Genomic DNA, 21,740 nt, shown 5'->3' on the forward strand with positions numbered 1-21,740 from the left:
AATAGATACAAAATGGAGCGCGTGTCAAGAGTCGGCTTCATTCACACTGTGGAGTATGACAGCTGATGTTAAGACAGATTATTGCTGATTCTCGGTTTTCCGAAGACAGATTCGGATTCTTTTTGGCAAAATGGCTTGCTATAAAATGGAGGCCATAAATAAGAATGGAGCTGGTAACAGATCGATGTCATCATCTCTTCCTCTGCTCTGACCTAATGAAACACATCCCCGCAATTACTTGATCTCTACTGTACATTTCTTATGTCAGCCGAAGTCAGTTTGAAAATGTTCGCTTGAGAGATAAATGAAAATGTATGCAAACCTCATCTCAATGGTGCTTCAGTGAATGAAAATGCACCATTTTTGGCCTATGGCAGCGGTGTCCGTATAAGCCTTTGACGACATACACTAGGTGTGTTGAATCCATAAGCATTAGTCATCTGCATAAACTACAAAAATCGGTCCTGTTCTTTTCTCCCAACTCATCCAATAGAAACACACCAAATGAAAATCTGAACTGGTAAAGATGAATTCTCCTCCATAAATCAAGAGCCCCAGCAGTTGATCAGTTGATTGTCTTTGTGTTTTTACAGCAGCAGCCCATCAGATTCCACCCTCCCCTGTCAGCCCCCCACCTGAGCTATCTAACTCCTCCAAGTGAGCAAGATGACTTACCTGGTCGTACCACTCCCGATTGGTGCAGGTGCACTCAGGCCACCATCCTCCTTGTCCACTGGAGTTGTTGCCATTTACTTTGGGCCCACCTTTGGACTGGCCCTTTGGATTGGGGCCTCCAGGGCCCCCACCAGACATTATCTTGCCTTTACTTCTCCCCAAAGTGCCCCCTCCTCCTCCCATGCTTCCACCTCCCCCCGAGGCTGGAGCAGGTAAGGTCTGGCCTCCTCCATACCCAGGTGGGTATCCATAGGGCTCGGCCTGCCATTCTCCTCCATAAGATGGGGCGTCCATCCTACGCAGGGCAGCCATACGGGTAACCTCGTAACATTCTGGGCACTTGCAGCAGTGGTGATGTTTGTGCATGCTGGCTATGCTGGCTGGGCTGACGCTGAGCGGCGTGGCACTCTGTCTCTGCTGCCTCCTCAGATCTCACACAGCACGCTGTGATCGCCTCACAGAGCGCAAATGCCGACAGAAATAACACTAATCACAGGAATTTCTGCAGATTTTCCCTTTTTGTCAAATCCTGTCACTCGCTGCTTTATTCCTCTCTGATATGAAGAAAAAAAAAGATTGAGAGGGACAGGATGCAGCAACAGGAAAACAAAAATACAAAATGGGCACGTAGTCTTTGTCCCCTTGACGTAGAAGATCAAAGGAAATATTCAAAATATTGTATATGACCACACGATCAGAGACCAGCCCCGATGATAGAAATTTCCTCTTGCTTCTCTTGGTTCACAGTGATGCGCATAGAAATTCATATATATATGTGTATATATATATATATAGTTTTTTTTGCTTATATATCATATATATTTACACACACAAATACCTATAAAAATATTAATATAAACAGACAAGCACAAATACAGATATGTACATGGATAAATGTATATATATATAAATATCTATATGCGTGTGTACAAATATATATAGATATATAAACAATATATATAAATAAATATCCGCAGATGAAAATCTTCCTCTGTAATTCTTCGTTTCTTCCTGTTAAGTCAAAATCTCTTGTTTTTCCTCCTGCATTGAAAATCGTTGTCTTGATCTCTCTGTCTCTTTTCTCAGCCTGCAGAGAGGAGCTGAGCTATGGATCGCCTCTCAGCCAGCTTGCCCTAGATGTGGATTATTCAGAGGGATGCGAGCAAGCAAAAGGGAGGTAGAGAGAGAGAGGGAGAGAGAGAGAGAGAGAGAGAGGGCGAGAGAGAGCGGGGAGAGAGAGAGAGAGAGTGAGAGAGCGAGAGCAGCAGGGAGGGATGTAGGGGGTGGGGTGTGGGGGGCAGAAAGATACGTAGCAGCATCCCTCTAGCACCTCAGCCCTGACAGCCACAGCCAATCAACTGGCAGCACTGCCATCAGCAGCAGCAGCAGCACCAACAGCACTGAGCGCTTCACTAGCTGCTCTTAAAGGAGCCACGACATTGAAACCTCACTGCTGCCTGCCTCGGGTAAAAAGCTACTGCCTCACATTTAACACCAAAGGACATAGATCCACGTTATTTATCCATCGTCTTAATATTTTACAAAGACAAGATCAGGAAATCTTCAATTAGTCCATTCTGACTATCAACCCCGATCCACTATTAGTGAGTCTAAGCCATGTTTTTCATCAAACCAATGCAGCCAAAATCCAACTCACAGTAAGCATCCCTGTCCCTCTGACTGGTCACTGGTCAACTCCATGGTCATCGTGAGTTCAGCCGCAGACAGGCAGAGCAGCTTCCTTGTCATAGCACATGTGTAAATAACATCACCATGCAGTATCTCCTGAGCATCGCTCAACCTGCCTCTCATCAGGTTGCCTTTGAATCATGCTGCATTACTCTACAACATATTTCTTTTGCTGCTGAAGCTGCACTGCTGTTAAATAACTTTATTGTTCAGCCCTTCCAATGTGCAGGATTGACTCAAAATAAACACTGTGGAGAAAAAAAAAAGCACTCCTGAAGCCTAGTTTTAGAACCACGGGGGAAATATCTTACATTCACAATGATGACATCAACACATGTGTACGAAACCAACGAGATTACACGCTTGGGCTTTCGAGTGGGTGGACGAAGAGATTGAGAGCGTGTGGGGAAAAAAGAGACAAGGCTTTCATGCATCTGTGGCAGCTATATTTGCAGTAATGCAATACTATAGGACAGCCTGCATACAATTTTGCTTTGCACATCTAGATGTCACACATCCTGACGCTGAGGGTAAAGGTTTTAGTGAGGGAATGTTTCAGTGTCGCCATTAAAGCCCTGCATATATGCATTATTAATGACATGTGACGGGAACAGAGCTGGGTGTGTCTGCATGGGAGAGAGAGTATATTTGGTCTGCATGTAACAGTACATGAATGCTTGCACCTTCTCTGTGTTCAGAGCCTTTAAATTATATATATACTAATGTGTATGAGTGTAACCTTCCTGTTTAATTGAGCAGGATTTTTGGGAGAGGTCACACTGCTCTGTGCTGCAGTCCTACCAGGAGGCAGACGCAGCCGGCTCCACACTTAATTACATGCAACACTAACTCACCTCTTTTTGATGATATTCTTTGACTCTAATCTGCAGAGATTTGCAGAGCAGAGAGCAAAAATCAAGGGGAAAATGTCATTTTTAAACAGACTAAAAACCACTGAATGCCTCATGTTACATGGCAGGATGCAGCTACTGCCGAAACCAATCATAGTGTGGAGGCGGGGCTTTGAGGCAGCGGCTTGAAAGGACGATGTAAGCATATTGATCACAGCACACATGACTGAGCACATGTTGCAACTCTCCTTCTAAGCCTCACACCATTTCTCTTATAATCTGTCCACGTCATATTTCACAGTCGGGGGTTTTGCAGAAGAGGAAAATGAAACACAATGTACTGTAGGTTACAAAAATGAGGGTATTGCAAGCTTAATGCCCTCAGTAAAGTTGGAGAGATGGAAGGAGAAAGCAGCACTGAACACAGACACGTCAAGAGAGGACGTGGAAATACACTCAGAACTGTAATGTGTAGGCATATCTGGGAGCTCTAGGGGGAAAGAAACCTCTCCCTTTAAATATTACATAATACAACATGAATGCATTAAAAAATGTTCGTAGGTGGTGGAGCCAATCAATTATTGGTTTTCACCAAAGGAGCGATATGGACAGCGTGAAAAGAATTACAGGAAGTTAATGAGCATTCATCAAATCAGAGCTACTCAAGGACAGGAAATAGAAATTAATGAAATGATGGTATAGAAAAACTATAATTTTCTACATAACACTGTGGATATTAACATTAAGATACCTCTGTTTTGATCATTTCCTCTTACCTTGAGCATTGATGAAATTTATGGATTCAAAATAATTTATTTAATAGTTGCTGGTAAAATCGAAGCAGCTGCAAGTGTATACAGTTTGAGTGCTAATGTCACTGAAAAAAATCACTAACTTTTTTTAAGGCTAAAATAATTTTCGACTGTATTATAGAAAGTTAACTCAAAACGACAAACAACAACTTCCACTTACTGGCATTTCTTCAGTGGTTAAACAGAAATACAACTCTTTACACCTATTTTTGCTCAAATGTGATATTTAATATTCCATTCATCTAAAGTGAAAAGGAGCAATTTATATATGAAAGACAATAGATGTGAATGTGTGTGGACATATAGAGAAAGTCCCTTAACAGTAGCATACTCAGTACAGTGTTACATGGATCTGGCCCCAAAATGTAACGTAATCTTAAAATTACACCAAAGTTTGATAAGAATCAGCCTGCAATTTTCAAGAAAAATAACCAAAAATACTATGTTATGTGTTTGAAGATATAACCTCTTTGCAAGAGGTAATAACAGTTATGAACAACTTGATTTTAGTTTCCAAAAAGAAAAATGACCCCGTGAGACTCACATTTTGAAACCTAAATGTGACCTACACACTTTTTATTTGCAATCCTTGTTAAATAATGCTCCCAATCAAACAGCTTGGCCAGGGGAGATGAGGATCAACAGCAGTGTGTGACTTATGTTGTAAAATAAAAGATGGACGTAATTTATGGCATTGACGGTGGAATGATCCTGCTCTTGTCTCTCTTCTGCCTGTGTGTGCAGCACCAACACAATCAGCTCAGCATCAGCCTGCACAGTCCACATTACATAAACCCACCTGGACACCCTGACACACACACACACACACACACACACACACACACACACACACACACACACACACACACACACACACACACACACACACACACACCCATCGTAATGAGCATTACAACCCCCAACCGCTGCACAGACCATGTATTGAGTCATTTCTAGGCATTTCTCCGAGAAGCTATGTGACTACTCCTTCGTCACCTGACAGGATGCAGCCCCATATAAGGAAAGACGGTAGTGAGGGAGTCTTAAAGAGGCAGGATCACATCAACACTTCCAAAGCTGATCTACTGTAGCCTTAACTAACTGCAAGACAGGAGTCTCTGCTGGGCACCATGACAGAGCAGAACCCACTCGTTTCTTGCACAAATGGTAAAATATAGGTGAATTGTTACAGTTAAGCGTTGCAAACGTGTTTTTACAGGACTGCCAGTGAGAATGTACAAGTTGGGAAGGGTGGTGGGTTGGCAGGCCAAGTGAAAAGATGAGTTTAAGAGAGACACTCTTTAGTTTTACAGTGACAGACTAAGTCAATTTCAAGGATGCTCTCCTGGTGATGCCGATGTGGAAGGCTACGTGGTTAAGATGCCTATTAATAGGCCTGGGTAGCAGAGAACAGCTGCTCCTCCACTCACAAAGTACACATGGAGGAAAAGGAAAGAAGAAATGGAGCGAATAGAAAATGGCAAGAGCTACATGTCATAGTATCAGTGTTTATTTTGCACATACAGAGAGAGAGGAGAAGAGATAAAGAGAGCCACGAGATTAAGAGGTTAAGAGACATGCGGTAAACAAACAGGAAGCAGCTGACAAAAAATGATAAAGATGCCATAACTAAGGAGAAAAGGGGCTAAGGTGCCCTGTGTGTGGGCAGAAATGCCATGACTAGAGGGGGCATTACTGAGGCATGGTGCTGAACAGAAGGGAGAGTAAAAATAGAGAGAAAACAAAAGTGCGTATGTGTCCAGGATTGTATGGGAATGCAAAATAAAGCAGCCATCCACCTTGCTGCACGGGGCGAGGCGTCTGATATCACTGCTGAGTTTGCATCATCACGACTGCGCTAAGTACACGTCGGGTGTAAAAGCAGACTGGAGAAAGGGAGAGGGGGGAGAAAACAAAGACACAAATTAAAAGAGGAATGGAAGAACAGCAAGGAGAGAGACAGATAGAGAGGAAGAGAGGCAGAGCAGTCTGTAGGGATGCAGGCGGGGGAGGAATGTGGTTTCCATGGCAACCCTGGGTGTCCGTTCAGCTCCGCACTGCACCGGCCCTTGCCTCTCAGCCGCCTTGCTCTTTCCCTCTCCCCCCCTCTCCCTCTCTCTCTCCAGCCTCCCCCACAATATCTTTCACTCAACACCCTTTTTTTCTCTACCTTTCCCTGCCTTCTTCCCACCCACCCTCCCTGCCCCTCCTCAGCTCCCTAACCTCCCTTCTTCATGTGAATTACGGAGTCTCACACACACACACACACACACACACACACACACACACACACACACACACACACACACACACACACACACACACACACACACACACACACACACACACACACACACACATCCAGCACCTCTCAGAGAGCAAACTGCACTGTCTGCCACCATATTTATTACCCAACAAGCACAATGAGTCCATGTGCACCTCGCTCCCTTTAACCTCTTCCAAATTCCCCAGACCCTCTCGCCTCCACACCTCAGCCACTCACACAAGTTCTAGGCTCAGCTAAAAAAGCCATGCCTGCGGCCACGGAGCTGCCATGTGCCACTAGCTTTGATGTAATGGGGAAGGCATGTGAAAACACAGCCTGTACCAGCACTGAGGAGTTGATGAGACACGTCTCTGTCGTGAAATATGAGGAGACTAATTTTTGCCCTTGTAAGCAGCAAGTTGACCAAAATCTTTCAAAAAAAAGGTTGGGAAGTTCAGTATTTGATCTTGTGGTAAATAAGAAGAAGACATTTCTCATCTACCATAGAATGGCGCCAAGACTGGAAAGAGTCAGAGCTTGTCAAGAATAACAATCCTGACTACCAGCATCTCTCAAAGTCAAAGTCTAAAGGAAACACTGTTGTTTTTCAACCATATTCTATTATATTTTTGGGTCTAAATGACTGAATAGGATGAAAACTAGATTCGGTGTGAACGGCAGGACCAGTGACTGTCCATGTCAAAGTCCATCCACCAACCGATTGCCAGTGCAGAGGAATTAAGAAGTTACTTCTGTTATCCCTGCCATGGCCATGGGCTCAAGGTAGGAATGAAAATTGGCACACACTGGGACTACAGAATGAAAAGATTTTTGTGATCAGAGGTCAAAGGTCAAGGTCACGGTCATCTCACATTCACACATTTCAGGAGCTCCTTCAGGGAATTTAAATTTGCCACAAATGTTCACTGAAAATCAAGGAAGAACTGAAAAGATTTTAACGGTTCATGGTCAGGGTAATTGTGACTGTCACAGATCATGGAGGCGTACAACTGCAATGGCTTATTCGTTTCTTTGACCCAAAAAAATATGCCAAAAATACTTCAACACCCTTCAAAAACATCGGGGGGTTTTTTTGGTTCCTGCTCTCACTCACCTTTGGCATATCAACACGAGAGCGAGTCACCAGGCCAGACACTCGTTCCACCTTATGAAAGCTCCTCCTGCTGGTCACTCGTACCCGAGACACCCCCTCCTCCTCTTCCCGCGGCTCCTTTTGGACAAAGTGACAGCATAGGACAAATTTCAGAAGGACAAAAATCCTGCAATAGCTACATGACAAGCATGTACTTGTGGATGTGAAAGATGATCATCTCCAGTGTCCATAAAGGTTTAGTTTACACTTAATTTCATTCTTGATGAGGGTTAGATAAGACAATGGCTATCCTCTCGTTTCTGCACCTTGCTAGTAGCGACAGGTTAGCTTCATTTAGCATGAAAACAATAACTCACCAAGCTGTCAAAAGTTTTAAAAAAAATTGCAAATGAGCACCTCAAAAACTGGACACATCATATGCTGTTTCTATTAGTAATAAATAGTACTGTTTTTACCTGATATCACTATTTTTTTTTAACAAAGACATACAGGTAGTTTCGCCCCGATTCTAGTGCTTATGCTAAACCAAACTAAGCTAATCTAAGCTAAGAGAACCACCTGCTAGCTTCAGCCTAATATCTATTAAACTTGTACATGAAAAAAAATAGTGATACAACCACCTCAAATAACTGGACACAGCATATCCTGTTTGTATAAAAATAAATAACTGTTGTGACAGTTAATTTTATCCCTACCTCCAATGCTAAACTAAGGTAAGCTACGCACCTGCTGGATCCAGCTTACAATTCATTGGACATGTACATGAAAAGGTTATCAGTGACACAAGCACCTCAAAAACTGGACACAAAATATGCTGTTTGTATAAGAAAGAAGTAGTTGTCGCTCTTACTGATATCACCATTTTTTTTGGACAGCATTAGACAGGCATACTTTTTTCCTGCTTCCAATACTAAGCTAACCACCTACTGTTTCCAGCTGGCAGATTATTTGTTCCACATGAATATGATAGCGGTTTCTGGCACAAATGCAAACAAACCAAAAAAAATTTAAAAAAAAAAAGAAAAAAAAGAAAAAGGAATTCAACAAATCTCTAACTATTCTTTAAAATTTTGTAACCATACAGTACTAAAAGAAACAAAAGACAGCAACCACTAAAACAATGTTATCACAATGTAGACATTGAACTGGGTTGACTTTCCTTTCATTACAGAACATCATATAAAAAGAAACACATTTTTACTTTGAGGTTGAATAAAAGAATTCAACCATTATTTGTAAGAACACAAAACATTAGTAGCAGAAACTTTCACCTCTTAAAACAGAACAGAACTGGACTCCAGCTCAACTTCGCCAATACAAGTGCAGCCATCGTACATTCAACTGATAAAACAATCCAGATGTGAGGAGTTTTAATAGTTTTGTGGTACGTGAGCTCAACGGAGGTAACAATTAAGATCCTGAAGACCCTTCCATGACAGCAGAGGGCAGTGTTAGCAGGCCATCACACGGCCAGTAATTTTAAAATACAAAAAAAAGAAGTGTGTGTTCTCTTCCAGCTGATATCTCTAAACATTAAAGTGAAAGCTACTCTTGTGCCTGAGTTGTCAAGTGAAATATGTGTACATGAATACACACGCCCCTGAGCATGCAGGTACCTGGTGGGACTGAGAGTACCACATAAAACAAAACCCAGCTATTAAAATCAAATCACTGTCAACTTAATTGTATTACAATATTGTTTTTATATTTTTGCGCTGGTATGGATGAGAAAAAGTGTGTGTTCCCGTGAATTTGACCACACGGAAGCGCTGACGTCAGCTGACACCCTCGACGACCACAAACAAGTGTGAGGACATACTGTGACTAATTCCTCTTTATTAAATTAATCTAAAGTTCTTTTCTTTCAACTCTCCATGATAATTACAGAATTATATCAAACAGTTACAGTTGTGCAAATGTTTTCACAATTACAAATGGATGAACTGACCCCTAACTGCTTTTTGCCTCATAGTGTCTTGGAATCATTTTCCTTGGCAGCTATTTGCTGCTCTCACCTGCAAGTCTGCACCGAATCAGGGAATTCGCAGACTCATAATTTTCCTCCCATCCTCCACTCAGGTGACAGCATGGCTGGAATACTGATGAGAACCTCAGTGGGTGACCATTAAGCATCTCGCTACCAACTGACAGCTGCATCCAGACGCTTCCTGAGCCCCACCACACGGTTCATATTTGTTTTTGTTTTTTAAATCTCCCTCATAAAAATCCATGTTAAATTTTGCCATGTCAAGCTAGTTTGACATGTTGACATGACAAGTTTGATTCATAAGAAACATCAACTTAATCAAATTATTAACCAATTTTTATTTGTTTATTTATTTATTTTTAGTTCAGGCTAAAATTCAAGGCTTTTCTCAAATTTTCTGGCTTTTTTTTTTTTTTTTTCTCCCCCAGCACTCCTCCTCCAGACCTGGAAATCGCAATTTTCAAATCTCATGACTTTTCTTCATGACAGTATACAACCATCCACATACTACTGGGACCCTGTGACGAGAGGCTAGGGGGAGGATCGCGACCCTGCTGCCCTGAAATTGAGGAGGAGCTCAGGCCGGCAGAACAGTGTCCCAACCACAGTTTGCCTGCTATGGAAGCGTCAGTTTATGAACAGACGACACCGCATACTGCAGCAGTTTATGCCGACTATTGGCCTTGTTGCAAAACAAGACGATAATTCAATCAAGCCGTTTATGTCTTACAGAATACTCCATTCATATTACTGTTGCCATGTGTCAGATCATCGTCCAACTAAGGACTACATTCCTTGTGTGACTTCTGAAATCTGACCTGAAACCATTTGTCATGCTTTCAGTGGTACATTTTCTAGCAGATAATGTAAAATTTGTGCTTTAAATCCATGTTGGCACCCATTATTAGAGACTGGAACAATCTGGCTGTGGTGTGTGTTGAAAAAAATGCTGTGAAAACTGCGGCAGGACTTCGTAGTGCGATTAAGGTGTATACATGTCTACAACACGCTTCCATGCAGGGACCTCCTGTTAGCAGGTTTCTGCCTTATGGAAGCATATTATTAGCATATTATCCTCTCTGTTGAGAGATTTGTATTCATTGGGTTAATTTCTGAATATTTCTGTTCATGTAAGCATAGCCAGTGATTCAATAACATGTTAAATGATCAAAATTCTTACAATATTATGATCCCTAATGTCTTCTTTCGGATATGTTACAAATATGACTCAAGCTAGATGCGTTGAAGAGCACATCCCCCTGCATCAAGACCTCCATTTAATACAATCTGGCTAGCAAATGATACTGGATCCAGTATAATCCAGGTCAGACTCATATGAACCTCAAAAACAAAGTGCCATTAAGTGATTGACATGCAAGGCTTTTAAGCAGGAATGAATAATCATGTTTTTATCTCTTGCCAGGAGTGAATTGAGTAATTTCACTATCACCTTGTTCTTATAAAAGCTAAAAGTCACAGAAGAACAGTCGTGACTGACAGCTCTGACATGTGACTGACATCAATATGGGCACACACGTATAAAAAAATATATATTTTGGATGGTTTGTATGAAATCCATTTTATATACCATCAACATGTAAATACTTTATCTACTTTGACTCACTAAAGTCTCGAATGACCCAAAAGACAATCGATGTCCCCCAATCCCCCCAGTCTCAGACTTGCTCACATTTTTTTGTTGTTTTTAACCCGAAGCATGTCCATCCATGTTAGATCCACAAAAAATTATACCTTTTTAAATACAACTTAACAGAATTGAAAGACTTCAGTAAATTAATGTACCACTGTAAAACTAATATTGCACCTTTTTCTTTTTTTGGGCAGCTGAGGACGACCTCTTCTCCCAGGCAGTTTTTGGAGACTTAATCCACATGTTGGACGTACACTTCTCTTCACTCAAGAGCTTTTATGACACAGTACAGCTGAAAAAAGAAAAGCTTGAAAGCTGGTTTCTCATGGGCTCTTTTCACCTCTCAAGTATTTTGGACTTGAGAGTGAAAGGCTTTTTTTTTTTTTTTTCCCAAGTTCACTACAGGAGCCTGGATACAGTACATTCAACAAGAACTGCTATTGTTACATCCCGACCGATAAATGCATGCACACCTCCATTTATGTGCTTGGGAGTTAAAAAGTCAAACTGAACACATACATGAAACCTCTGAGACGTCAATGGTACGGATTTATATACTATGATGATATTACAGTATACCAGCTGATTCAGCTGATTTTTACATTATGTGTATAAAAACAAGTTTATATGATATACCCATGTTGTATATACTGAAAAACATGTGAACATTGCAAATGTGGAAAAATAAGCCCGTTCATCATGTATTTACCAAGTTACATCCTCATCTGTTCTTAACAATGTAGTAAAAAAATGTCTGACATCTATGATAAAGATCGAGTGCAGTAATTGTTGCGCAATCCCTAAGCAGTGTAGAAAAAGAAAGGGGAAACTTCAGTTGCAGAACCAGAGTTGTTCCAAATAAATAAATGAATAAATAAAACGGCCGATTACTTTTGAGCTCTGTGCAGGAACACCCTCATGACGCTTCCTGCCTGGAAGATGTCCAGTACAACTCTAGACTGGTCTGCTGCCTCGGAGCAGCTGCACTGGGGCACTTAAGCTTTAAGGCCTTGATCAAGGGCACCTCAGTGCCCAGATGGTTTTTATAGTCTCTCTCTAAGACAGATAATAAATTTACAAATAAAATTAAGAATACATTTTAAAGAATCTTCTTTTATCATCCCCACCTGGATAATAAATGAACTAGCAGCAGAAATTTGACGTTTGGTTGCTTTTCCTTAGAAATGAGGTCTTCTGAGGCATCTCAAAGGTCAATTTTCTGACATAATTGAATAAAAATGAAGTCTTGATATTTCAGCGGAAGAGTTCAGTGTGATAGCTGGGGTGTGTGCCAACTCTGCATTATTACATTACATTTTCAAATTTCATGATAAAAGTTAAATCAGGTTTTTGTGTTTGGCTCTGATTTGAATTTGTGGCCACAAAAGACCACACACACACACGCACGTATGCACGCGCACGCGCGCACACACACACACACACACACACACACACACACATACACACAGAGTAGAAGCTGCATTGTTTTTTTCCAATCTCTGCTAAAAAAAAAAAAAAAAACAGGCCAAAGATCATTCAGTTAATGGGCTTCAGAAGTCAGCCAGAGATCAATTTCATTAACTTTTGGCACAGATGAAGGAAAGTTATGAGACAATATTAAATCAGGCAAGTCAGAGGTTTCTACCCATCCAAAGTCAATTAAGAGATCAGTGACATGAAACTCCAAACATATTTCACCACAGTATCTGAACATAACGATATTTCTCTCACTGGAGCATGCTGTTGCAGATGTTCTGTAATAAATTTTGCAGTCAGATTGAGGTGTACATAAACCTATAATCCTGGAGTTCCACACCCACAGATCAGAAGGCATGTCACATCTAAAAATAGACACGTATCAAAGCAAACAAAAGTCACAATTAAGATATTAATATATATATATATATATATATATATATATATATATATAATACGACTGCACAAATTTGATAAAATGAAAGTACGTCATGATAGCGGCGCACTGATGAGCAATTGTGCTCTTTTTGTCTAATCTCCCTCTGAATTGTTCCCTCTCTGACACACGCACGCACACACACTTGTCAGGTTCAAGTCATCGATGCGTGACACAGGTAGTAACACCCGGGTAAAAGATTCCTCTTATCTAATACAATGTAAACATTTTGCGTATTTACTTCGATCTATAATGCGAAGCGGGAAGATTACCTCCCTCGCATCCTTCCCGCTCTCTGCTTTGACAACACTTTGTTCCGTGTTCAGTTGCAGGGTCACCTCGTAACACTCTTGTATATCTGTGAGAGAGGGGGAAAAAAAAAAAACAATGAGATGTTTTTATTATTTTGTCAAGAGTAGACTTTTTTTTCCAGTTGTGTGAAAGATTCCACCAATCAATTGTGGGCACACTGGGAGTCTGTTTTAGCGGTGCACTGTGGGGGTGGGAGTCGTCTGTTTAGGTGGAAGATGTGTTCCTAGTAGCTCTGCTATACAAGTCAGGTTCAGGCTGAGTCACTAATCAATTCAGAAGCTGCACTATCCTGAGGAAAAAAGAACAACAGCATTTCTGCTTTTTATTTTTTCTCAATAATGGATGACTAACTTCTTATATGCTGAATATCTGCAAAACAGCCCAGTACCTTTACCATCAAGATATTTATGACGTGCGTGTCCTCCATCGCCACCTAGTGGAACCAGGAAGTGACACTTGCAAGGTAGTCTGCTCCTTAATGTAAAAACCAAGTATTATCAGCATTCAACACCCCCTCCCCCAGCCTCTACAGAACAACCACACACTCAGATGTGCGTGGGGGGGGAATACGAGGGTCCATTCATCCCTCTAATTAGACCTGAGCGTGTGAGTGCCCAGGGCCGAAGGTTCTCCTTAAAAGATAATGTTCTCAGGTAGCGCTTTCGAGTGTAGCTGAACTCATATTTGTGTTGAATGAGCGTAAGCATCAGTGTTTCCATTGAGGAAATTAAAATGTTTCAAGAACAATTCCAAACATTAAACATATGTTTAACAGATAAATAGCAGAGGTACTGAAGGCTGCTTTTAGATATTTGTAACTAGAAAAACAGTTTGTTCCTCCACTGATCAGCGTTTTCACAGCTATGAATTAGAGGAAGGTACATGCTTCCAGATCCATGTGTTTTCATCCAATTTAAATTAATACTTAAAAAAATCACATCTTGATCTGTAAATTCTGCATTTCATCCAGGTCTGCACTGAACTGTAAATTTTATTTCAGCTTCCTGTCATACACATTCCTGATTCAGTCATAATGAAAAATCTAGTAGTCCACCACCACTACCACCAAAAAAACAAAACAAAACCAAAAAACAATGAAAATCTGCACAATTGCCTTCTGTAAAATGCTAAAAATAAAATCAGGGTGAAAAAAATATGCCCCTTTCAGGTTCACTCCAAAAACTAATGGGCCCTACCATGACCTATGCCCCATCCAGCCAGCAGCTTTCAGAAAATTCAATCGCAATTGCACAATCCTGCAAACACACGCACAAACAAACAAAAAACACCAGAAACTTTACCTATGAGACAAAAATTACTAATAACTCTGTCCTTAGGTTTTGTTTTTTTTTTCCCCCTTTTATGACTGAACTCATCACATTTTGCTCATTAAACACTCATGTCTAATGGGTCACCTACTGCCATTTGATGAGAATTCGCTGGGACAATGATGCTGATGTCACACATAGGGACCCTTTCTGCACTTTTGACATAAAGAGGTTACCAGAGACTTCATTAGCCTTCATGAGTTCCATGTGAAGACAGCGAGGAAGCTCTTAGCCAGTGATGAAACATGCTTTTAATTAGAAACTTGAATAAAGTTATCATGCTATGTGTGTGTGTGTGTGTGTGTGTGTGTGTGTGTGTGTGAGACAGAGCGATAAGAGTCAGTGTGTCCCAGCAACACTGTGTGAGAACAAAAGTGTAAGAATGGAGCATGTGACTCATCCCTGTGTCTGAACATGGAGGAGTGAAGCCATGTGTGGGCAGATGAGTTTTGTTGCCCAGCTGACCACAGAGCTGCCTTACTTACACAGAAGCTTACACACACACACACACACACACACACACACACGCACACACACACGGGGCCCAGCTGCATCGTCTCAACCTCACAAAACAGGCAGAGACAACGACACACAAACATACCCACAAATAGATGCGTGCGAACCTCCTATCTGTCAACAATAAAACTTTATCAGCTGTTCTGTGCATCAAAGCGTCGCTGCATTTGTGACTTGAGAGAACAAAAAATTCAAAATTGTTGTTGGCATACATAAACTGAGTATGAAAGCCCATGAATCACGAGAGCGAGCCATTGTTGTGCAGGCACAATAAAATAACTTCTTGGTTTTGCCTTAAAGATATAATGTGCAACATTCCCTCAATAAAAATCTACACAACACTCAAAGCTAGAACTATCTTACCGTGAACACTTCAAATGTTCAAAAACAGAAGAGATCTGTGATGCGTTTCATTTGATCGCCTGTCGGGAGCGCTACATCCCCTGGTTGCCAATTCATGATATTTCAAAGTTGACTGCGATTCAATTTGCTGACGAGTGTAGCTTGGGTTGCTGTACAGCGAGAGTCCCACACACACAACAAAATAACGTAGCAGAAATAAACACAACCTCAATAAAACTACCGTGTCAAATTAATATGCAAAAGTTACAAACGAAGACAACAATTCCCATGATCCCACCCCACTTCACAACAACGACATCAAACTACATCTCGGAAGTGTCTTCATGAGCTACTGGGAAGACGGAAAGTTCCAAACTCTGAGAGGTGGGAGGGCACCAGTGGAATTCCGAATATCCCACTCATAAAGTGGGAAGTTTTTTTGAGAACTCACACTACAAGGAATTGTTTGTTGTGAGAGATGAAAAAAAATGTACTTGCTCTGAGTTTTTATATTGAAATCATTAGCAAAGGTTGAGTTTACTTCAACAAAAATTTGTATAAAATATATCGTTTTTGAGCTGCTAATGTAATGTTAGCTTTCCAGCTAGCTAAACACTGTAGCCTAACAGCCAATACTGAATCAGCTGAAATATATCAACCTCCTTAGCTTTCATTTTTTTATTTTTACGGATGATGAAGTTGTTTGGGCAGTTTTTCTGTATTCTGACAGCAGATTTTCTGGGGGCGACTATGTTGCTTGTTTGTTGAAGTTAAATGAAAACATTTTACTGGAGAGTGGAAGCGTTCCAAAAGGGAACTTTCAACATTCTCAGCCGCACGAATGCACTACAAGTTATTGTTTAAGTTTGAGAAGCTCCTAACGGTAGTAAAGCCATGCTGCGCATTTCAAAAAAACGCCTTCATTGTTGTCGTTTTTAAATGTTCTCTCTGTCAAAAGTGACAACCCACTTATACAAGAGTTTAAAGACTAGAACCAGGCCAAGAAGGGAGCAGACACATTGTAACAAAAAGACAACGAGATATTTGAAAAAAAAAAGCAAAAGTTAGAAGACTGCGCACATAATTATACTAAAAATTAAGGAGCTACTCACTTTATAATCAATTGAAAATTAGATTTCTGACCAAATATGGCTTGAAATAACTTTATTTCTTAACCGAGTGTTTTTCTTGGTGGCTAACTAGTCATAAATATATAAAATTATAATCTGGTCAACACTGGTAACTTCAGTAATCATTTCCATGGTAACAGGAAATAATCCAATAATCAGAGATGTTGCCGATATGATCAGGAATTATGGGTAATGTCTTAAACCTTTTTTTTTTTTCTTAAAAGAAAAATCATGCAAATTTGAGACTTCTCCTCAAGCAGACAGCCTCATTTCACAAGCTGCTCCCGCGTGGTGGCTCGACCTCGGATGGGAAGATTATGACTGATAATCATCTCCCTTAAGAATACGACTGATTTTCACTTCATGAACCTCACTATTAACCCTCATTAAGATATTTCTTTGTGGCACATACAAGAAAACCATTCTAAAAATGTGTCTATTTACAAACTTAGTGGAGATTAGATATTCAAACTCAATCTAGCTCTGCTTTGGTCTCCACCATCTGTTCAAATGGGCCGTTACCTCTGAATGTATTTTCACAGAAAGTCCCACAGTACAGAGGGGTTGTTTTTGTGTGTGTGTGTGTGTGTGTGTGTATATATGTGTGTGTGTGTGTATATATATGTGTGTGTGTGTGTGTCTAAGTGTTATTTTTTTTTTAACATCTTTGACTTTCCAAAAATGGTTCCAACCCTCAAAGACCACATAAATTCCTGCCCACGGAACAAAATACATAATCTAAGCCAGAAGTCACTTGCTCCAAGATCTCTTTTTGATGTCAGGACTATTTTGGGACGGCCTGGTCGAAGCTCTGAGCCTTTTTGTCACAGTCATAGGGGGTTTCCTGCACCTTCTCCTCGTACTTTACATGCAGGATAAGTGTTTTGATCGCTTACCTCTTCAATTAGCCTGCATTCATCTCTCTCTATTGCCTGTCTGAATGAATCATACAAGAAAAAGAATGCACCCCTGACGGTGAGTAACCCACAGCTCACTAGGAAACACACGAAAAACTAGGTCACGATTTCAAGGCAGGGCAAACAATTCAAACCCTTTGTCGCTTCCTCAATAAAATATTGCCTGGACATTTAGGGTCCTCTAATTTAGCTGTCTGGTTGTGTGCCCCAGTGACCAACCCCCCCGCCAAGCCTCCCACTGCATATGCTGGAACAAAAGGGTGGATGCACAGTTAAGGCAACCTTTGTTCCTGACTGTGCAACCATGCAGACATCCAATCAAGTAGCCGGTACAACTTCCCACACTGCGTCAAACACCTCTTTACTTCCCACAGAGCATCAAAGTTAGGGACATTCGGATCCCGTAGCTCTCTTCCATTAAAAATTTGCTTTGTAAATTCATACGCTGTCAGTTCTGCCCACCACAGCGGTGATAAAAAGCAATACGAGCTGGTCCAAACAGAACTGGATCACATGACCCTGAGCATGTGAAAGCAAACTCAACCGGAGAGGAAAAGAGGATGAGTAATGTTTATTCTGCGCTGTATTCCTGTTAGTGCTGTGGAGCGGCTCCATTCGACCTGGCATGATCAAAACCACATGTTGAATAAAGGGCGAAGCCTCATCCGCCCAGCACCTGAGACACACACCAACCTCAGGCCTCTGTGCTCTAATGAGGCGGTGCCGATGATCCAGAGAGCCAGGAGAGTGGAGGAGGAAAATTTTGGCATAGTGGTCAAAAGCAGGTTATTTTCCTGTTCGCCTCAGGCTTGGCCCTGATTGAACATTCTTTGTAAGGAATGTTTGGAATCCTGATTTAGAAACCTAATACTCTCCGAGAGTCATTCACTTAAATATATAACAAGGTACATTAAGATTGATAGCAACAGCTAGCAGAGCATCAGACTAATACACAGATCATAGATAAAGCTTTTTTTTTTTTAAGTACGTAACAGTAAAAGAGTCTATCTTAAGGCACATGTCGAATAAAATTGTCTCATAATGCAAAATCCAACCCTGGGCAAATGGACAAGACTTGACCATGAATGTCACAATCACAAAAACGTGTTTTTACTTGACGCACTTTGACTTTGACTTGAAATCAAAAGTTTACCAAGCTCTATTTTGTTGCACTACAGAACTCTTAAGTTGATTAGTACAAGAAACCATTCACACTTAATAATGCATAGCATACAGGATCAGTGACATCTATTTAGATAGTGGCAGGTTCAGTAGAGAAATAAATCTCATGGCAGTGTCTCAAATAATTCAGCTTCTCTGAGCAAAGATATGGATCGTATAGAAGACAGTTGTAGGAAAAAGTGGTGAAAATACGGGGTCCAAATACGGTCGCGTTGTCAAAGCCCCGGGACGGAGTTTGGCCTCAGGATGTGAGAGTTTACAACAAGGGGGTCTGTAGATCGACTGTGTTGTGTGAGCCTTTAATGGGATTTCATTACAATCTGAGTATGTTTCAGAGGGGAGTATACAGCAGACCTTTGTAGGGCCCACTGAAAGGCCCCTTTCATAAGCCTTAATTGGGAAACATTTAGACTCAGTTTACTTGCCGTACTAATTAATACAACCTGACCCTGTCTGCATCCGGCCAGTAGCCACTAATGGGAAAATAGATAGAAAAGACATCAGAGTCTGTAAGATGGAATGAGAATAGTATGATCTAGTATGAATACTGGGTTTAGGGTTCAATTTACCAGTACAGGAAGTTGCGCAATGTTTTTCTTACCGAGGAGAGCTTGGAAGAGCTGGCTGCCCAGGATAGCTGACACTTTGCCCACGTTGGTCTTCAGGGTCTGCTCCTCTGGGCTGGTCAGGTTGGCCTGGTACCGTCTCAGCAGCTCCACCGCTCGCTCTGTATCTGCCTCACCAGATGAAACAAGCATGTCAAGACAAACTCAAAAACTACTCCAAAAATGATCCAAACACACTGACAGTCCCAAAAGTGATCCTCTGACTTGTATTATTTTGCCCTTAAATGGGACCAAATCGTGGGACACAATACCAAGGGACGATAACAGAAATTAATAAATCTGTTAGGGCTGCAATGAGCAAATACTAAATAATAAGAATTAATCTAAAACATATTTCTCAATCAATACTTCTGTCTATACACTTTTGAGAAATGATAGAAAATGCAAATTACCTCCCAGACATAGTGGACACAATTAAATGTACGATAGTCACATGCAGTAATTTCACTTAGTAGCTTCAGAGGTGATGTTGAGTCACTGAAGTGCAAAGAAGGAATACGCATGAGTCTGTAGTATAAGTACAAGATGAGCACAGTACCAGCACAGTAACTGGAGTAACTGTAAACAACACTTATTATTATTATTATTATTATTATTATTATTATTACTATTTAAATTGTCTCTTTTGGACTGTACCTGATTTAATGTGCACAGCACTTTGAAAAATCACAAAATACATTTTGTCTTCGGCTGCATTCGTCACCCCCCTTGTTTGTGATTTTAATGACATGAAGCTGAAATATTTGCCTGACAATTCATGTTCCGGTGGATTAAATTTTCTTAATAAGTCAATAGCTAGCAAGTTCAGATTCTTACTCACTGTACCTTTAACTAGCTATGTTTTAGCCAACTGACAGATAAAAAAAAAAATCCCAAAACAAAAAAAGGACAAACGAGCTTCCTAAATTTATTAATAAATAAATTTATTATTTCTGTCATTCGCTAAATGCGGCAAATCACTTAAAACACAAATTGATTCTTCTATTTTCTAAAGAAATATTTTTTAAATCATCCCCTGGTAACATGCAACAAGATAAAGAACTTACTTTGTAAGATATTAGTACCAATATAGATCTGACAGAGCATTTCCTCATCATAATAATAACAGAATTATGATATAATTGGATTATGTGTCTTGTAGGCAGTGGTAGTCAGTGAGTTCCTGCATCAGCCCGTGCAGCTGGTTGTTGACCCCGGTGGGTGGGAGAGATGATGTACACCACCGAATAAATCTGCTGCCTCACCCTTTCCGACCTGATCCTGAACGTTTTTAATCCAAAATATGGCACCCAACTGTCCCCCGCTGCTTTCACCATCCTTCACAAAGTAATGCCTCCTATTTCAAGGGGTTGTAGCTGAAGTAAACCGACCAGCGAAAAGCAGGAGTTGCAAGAGAAAAGTTTACGTGAAGAAAAGTTTTTAACTCTAAAACTGCTGACACAACTGGAAGACGCAGCGGTTTTTTTTTTCGACTCACCGTATTTGTGTACCATGCTGCCGCCGACCTGAAAAGTCATGTAAGAGACCGTTTGCGGGTTTTTTTTTTAAGAGGAGAATAATCAAAGTAACAGTCTTGGTTAAATCACGCCGCGGGATCTGTGGCTCCTTCCTCATAAACAAGTGTTAAATCCCGTCTCTGGACGCCCCCACCCCATCCTCCGGGCTGTCGGTCTGGAGGGTCGCCGCAGCGGTCCGCAGTCACACCAGCACCCGCCCAGGTTGAGATGTGACAAGGGGAAGCTGTTTACTTCATGACAACTTTCCACAAGTTTTGGGTAAAACGGCCCGACAGAGAACGAGGCGTGTTCCTCCTCCCCTCACACACGCCTCGCCTTCATGGACGCGGCCCACCGGGATCAGCCCCGACGGGACTCTCATGTCAATAAAGTGTCTTTAACGGTGTCCATTTCTGATCATCAAATGGATGGCGTCATCAATACTGGTCGATCAGTCAAGATATATCTTGTTTGTTGTTACATTTTCCTCTCATCAACCTGTGTTCACCCGTTTTTCTTCCCCAAATGATTGCTTTTGGCGCCATCTAGCGGTTAGATGCAGTTTAGCCCTCGACTCTGCTCCAAAGGGTTGTCCTGACTCGGCAGAAAACCTCAAGGAATCCTGACTTGTTCCCGTCACTGCCAGAAATGTTGTTTTTTTTCCCCCTATCATCATCTGTCTATTTTCAAATCATTCATGGGTGAAAAGGTAAATTTTCTCTGTGCTGAATGAAAATATAATTTTAAGAGACGGCCCCATGAAGATGATTTGTGACATTTCTGGTGTACAATGTTGAAAGCTTCCTGTGCACAATCAGTGGGTGGACATATAGGTGACATCAACTCGTGACATTAAACTGCAAAATTACAATATTCAAATTTCTATATTTCAGGATTTTTAATGAGGGACAAGTGTAGGTGGCATCTTAAGGAT

The 21,740-nt window shown here is 41.1% G+C and overlaps 1 protein-coding gene across 5 annotated transcripts in view; it reads right to left on the reverse strand.

Moving 5' to 3' along the window:
• The window catches only part of dlg3 (discs, large homolog 3 (Drosophila)), a 79,309-nt gene extending 58,218 nt beyond the window's left edge, over positions 1-21,091 (reverse strand). For 2 of the 5 annotated variants that reach the window (XM_086221838.1, XM_086221834.1), the window contains exons 1-4: positions 20,788-21,090; positions 19,286-19,417; positions 13,230-13,315; positions 7,408-7,524 (exon numbers count right to left, since the gene is read on the reverse strand). In XM_086221838.1, the coding sequence (XP_086077964.1) occupies positions 7,408-7,524; positions 13,230-13,315; positions 19,286-19,417; positions 20,788-20,827 (375 nt within the window). In that variant the 5' untranslated portion in view covers positions 20,828-21,090. Of the gene's footprint in view, positions 1-675; positions 1,817-7,407; positions 7,525-13,229; positions 13,316-19,285; positions 19,418-20,787 lie in introns of those variants that run through there. The other 3 variants (XM_086221836.1, XM_086221837.1, XM_086221835.1) reach the window with 2 other exon arrangements.
• Positions 21,092-21,740: the final 649 nt, after the last annotated feature.

This window comes from Aulostomus chinensis, chromosome 13, assembly GCF_037954235.1.
Source record: "Aulostomus chinensis isolate RoL2024-O1b breed Wild chromosome 13, RoL_Achi_v1.0, whole genome shotgun sequence".
Classification (NCBI taxonomy): Eukaryota; Metazoa; Chordata; class Actinopteri; order Syngnathiformes; family Aulostomidae; genus Aulostomus; species Aulostomus chinensis.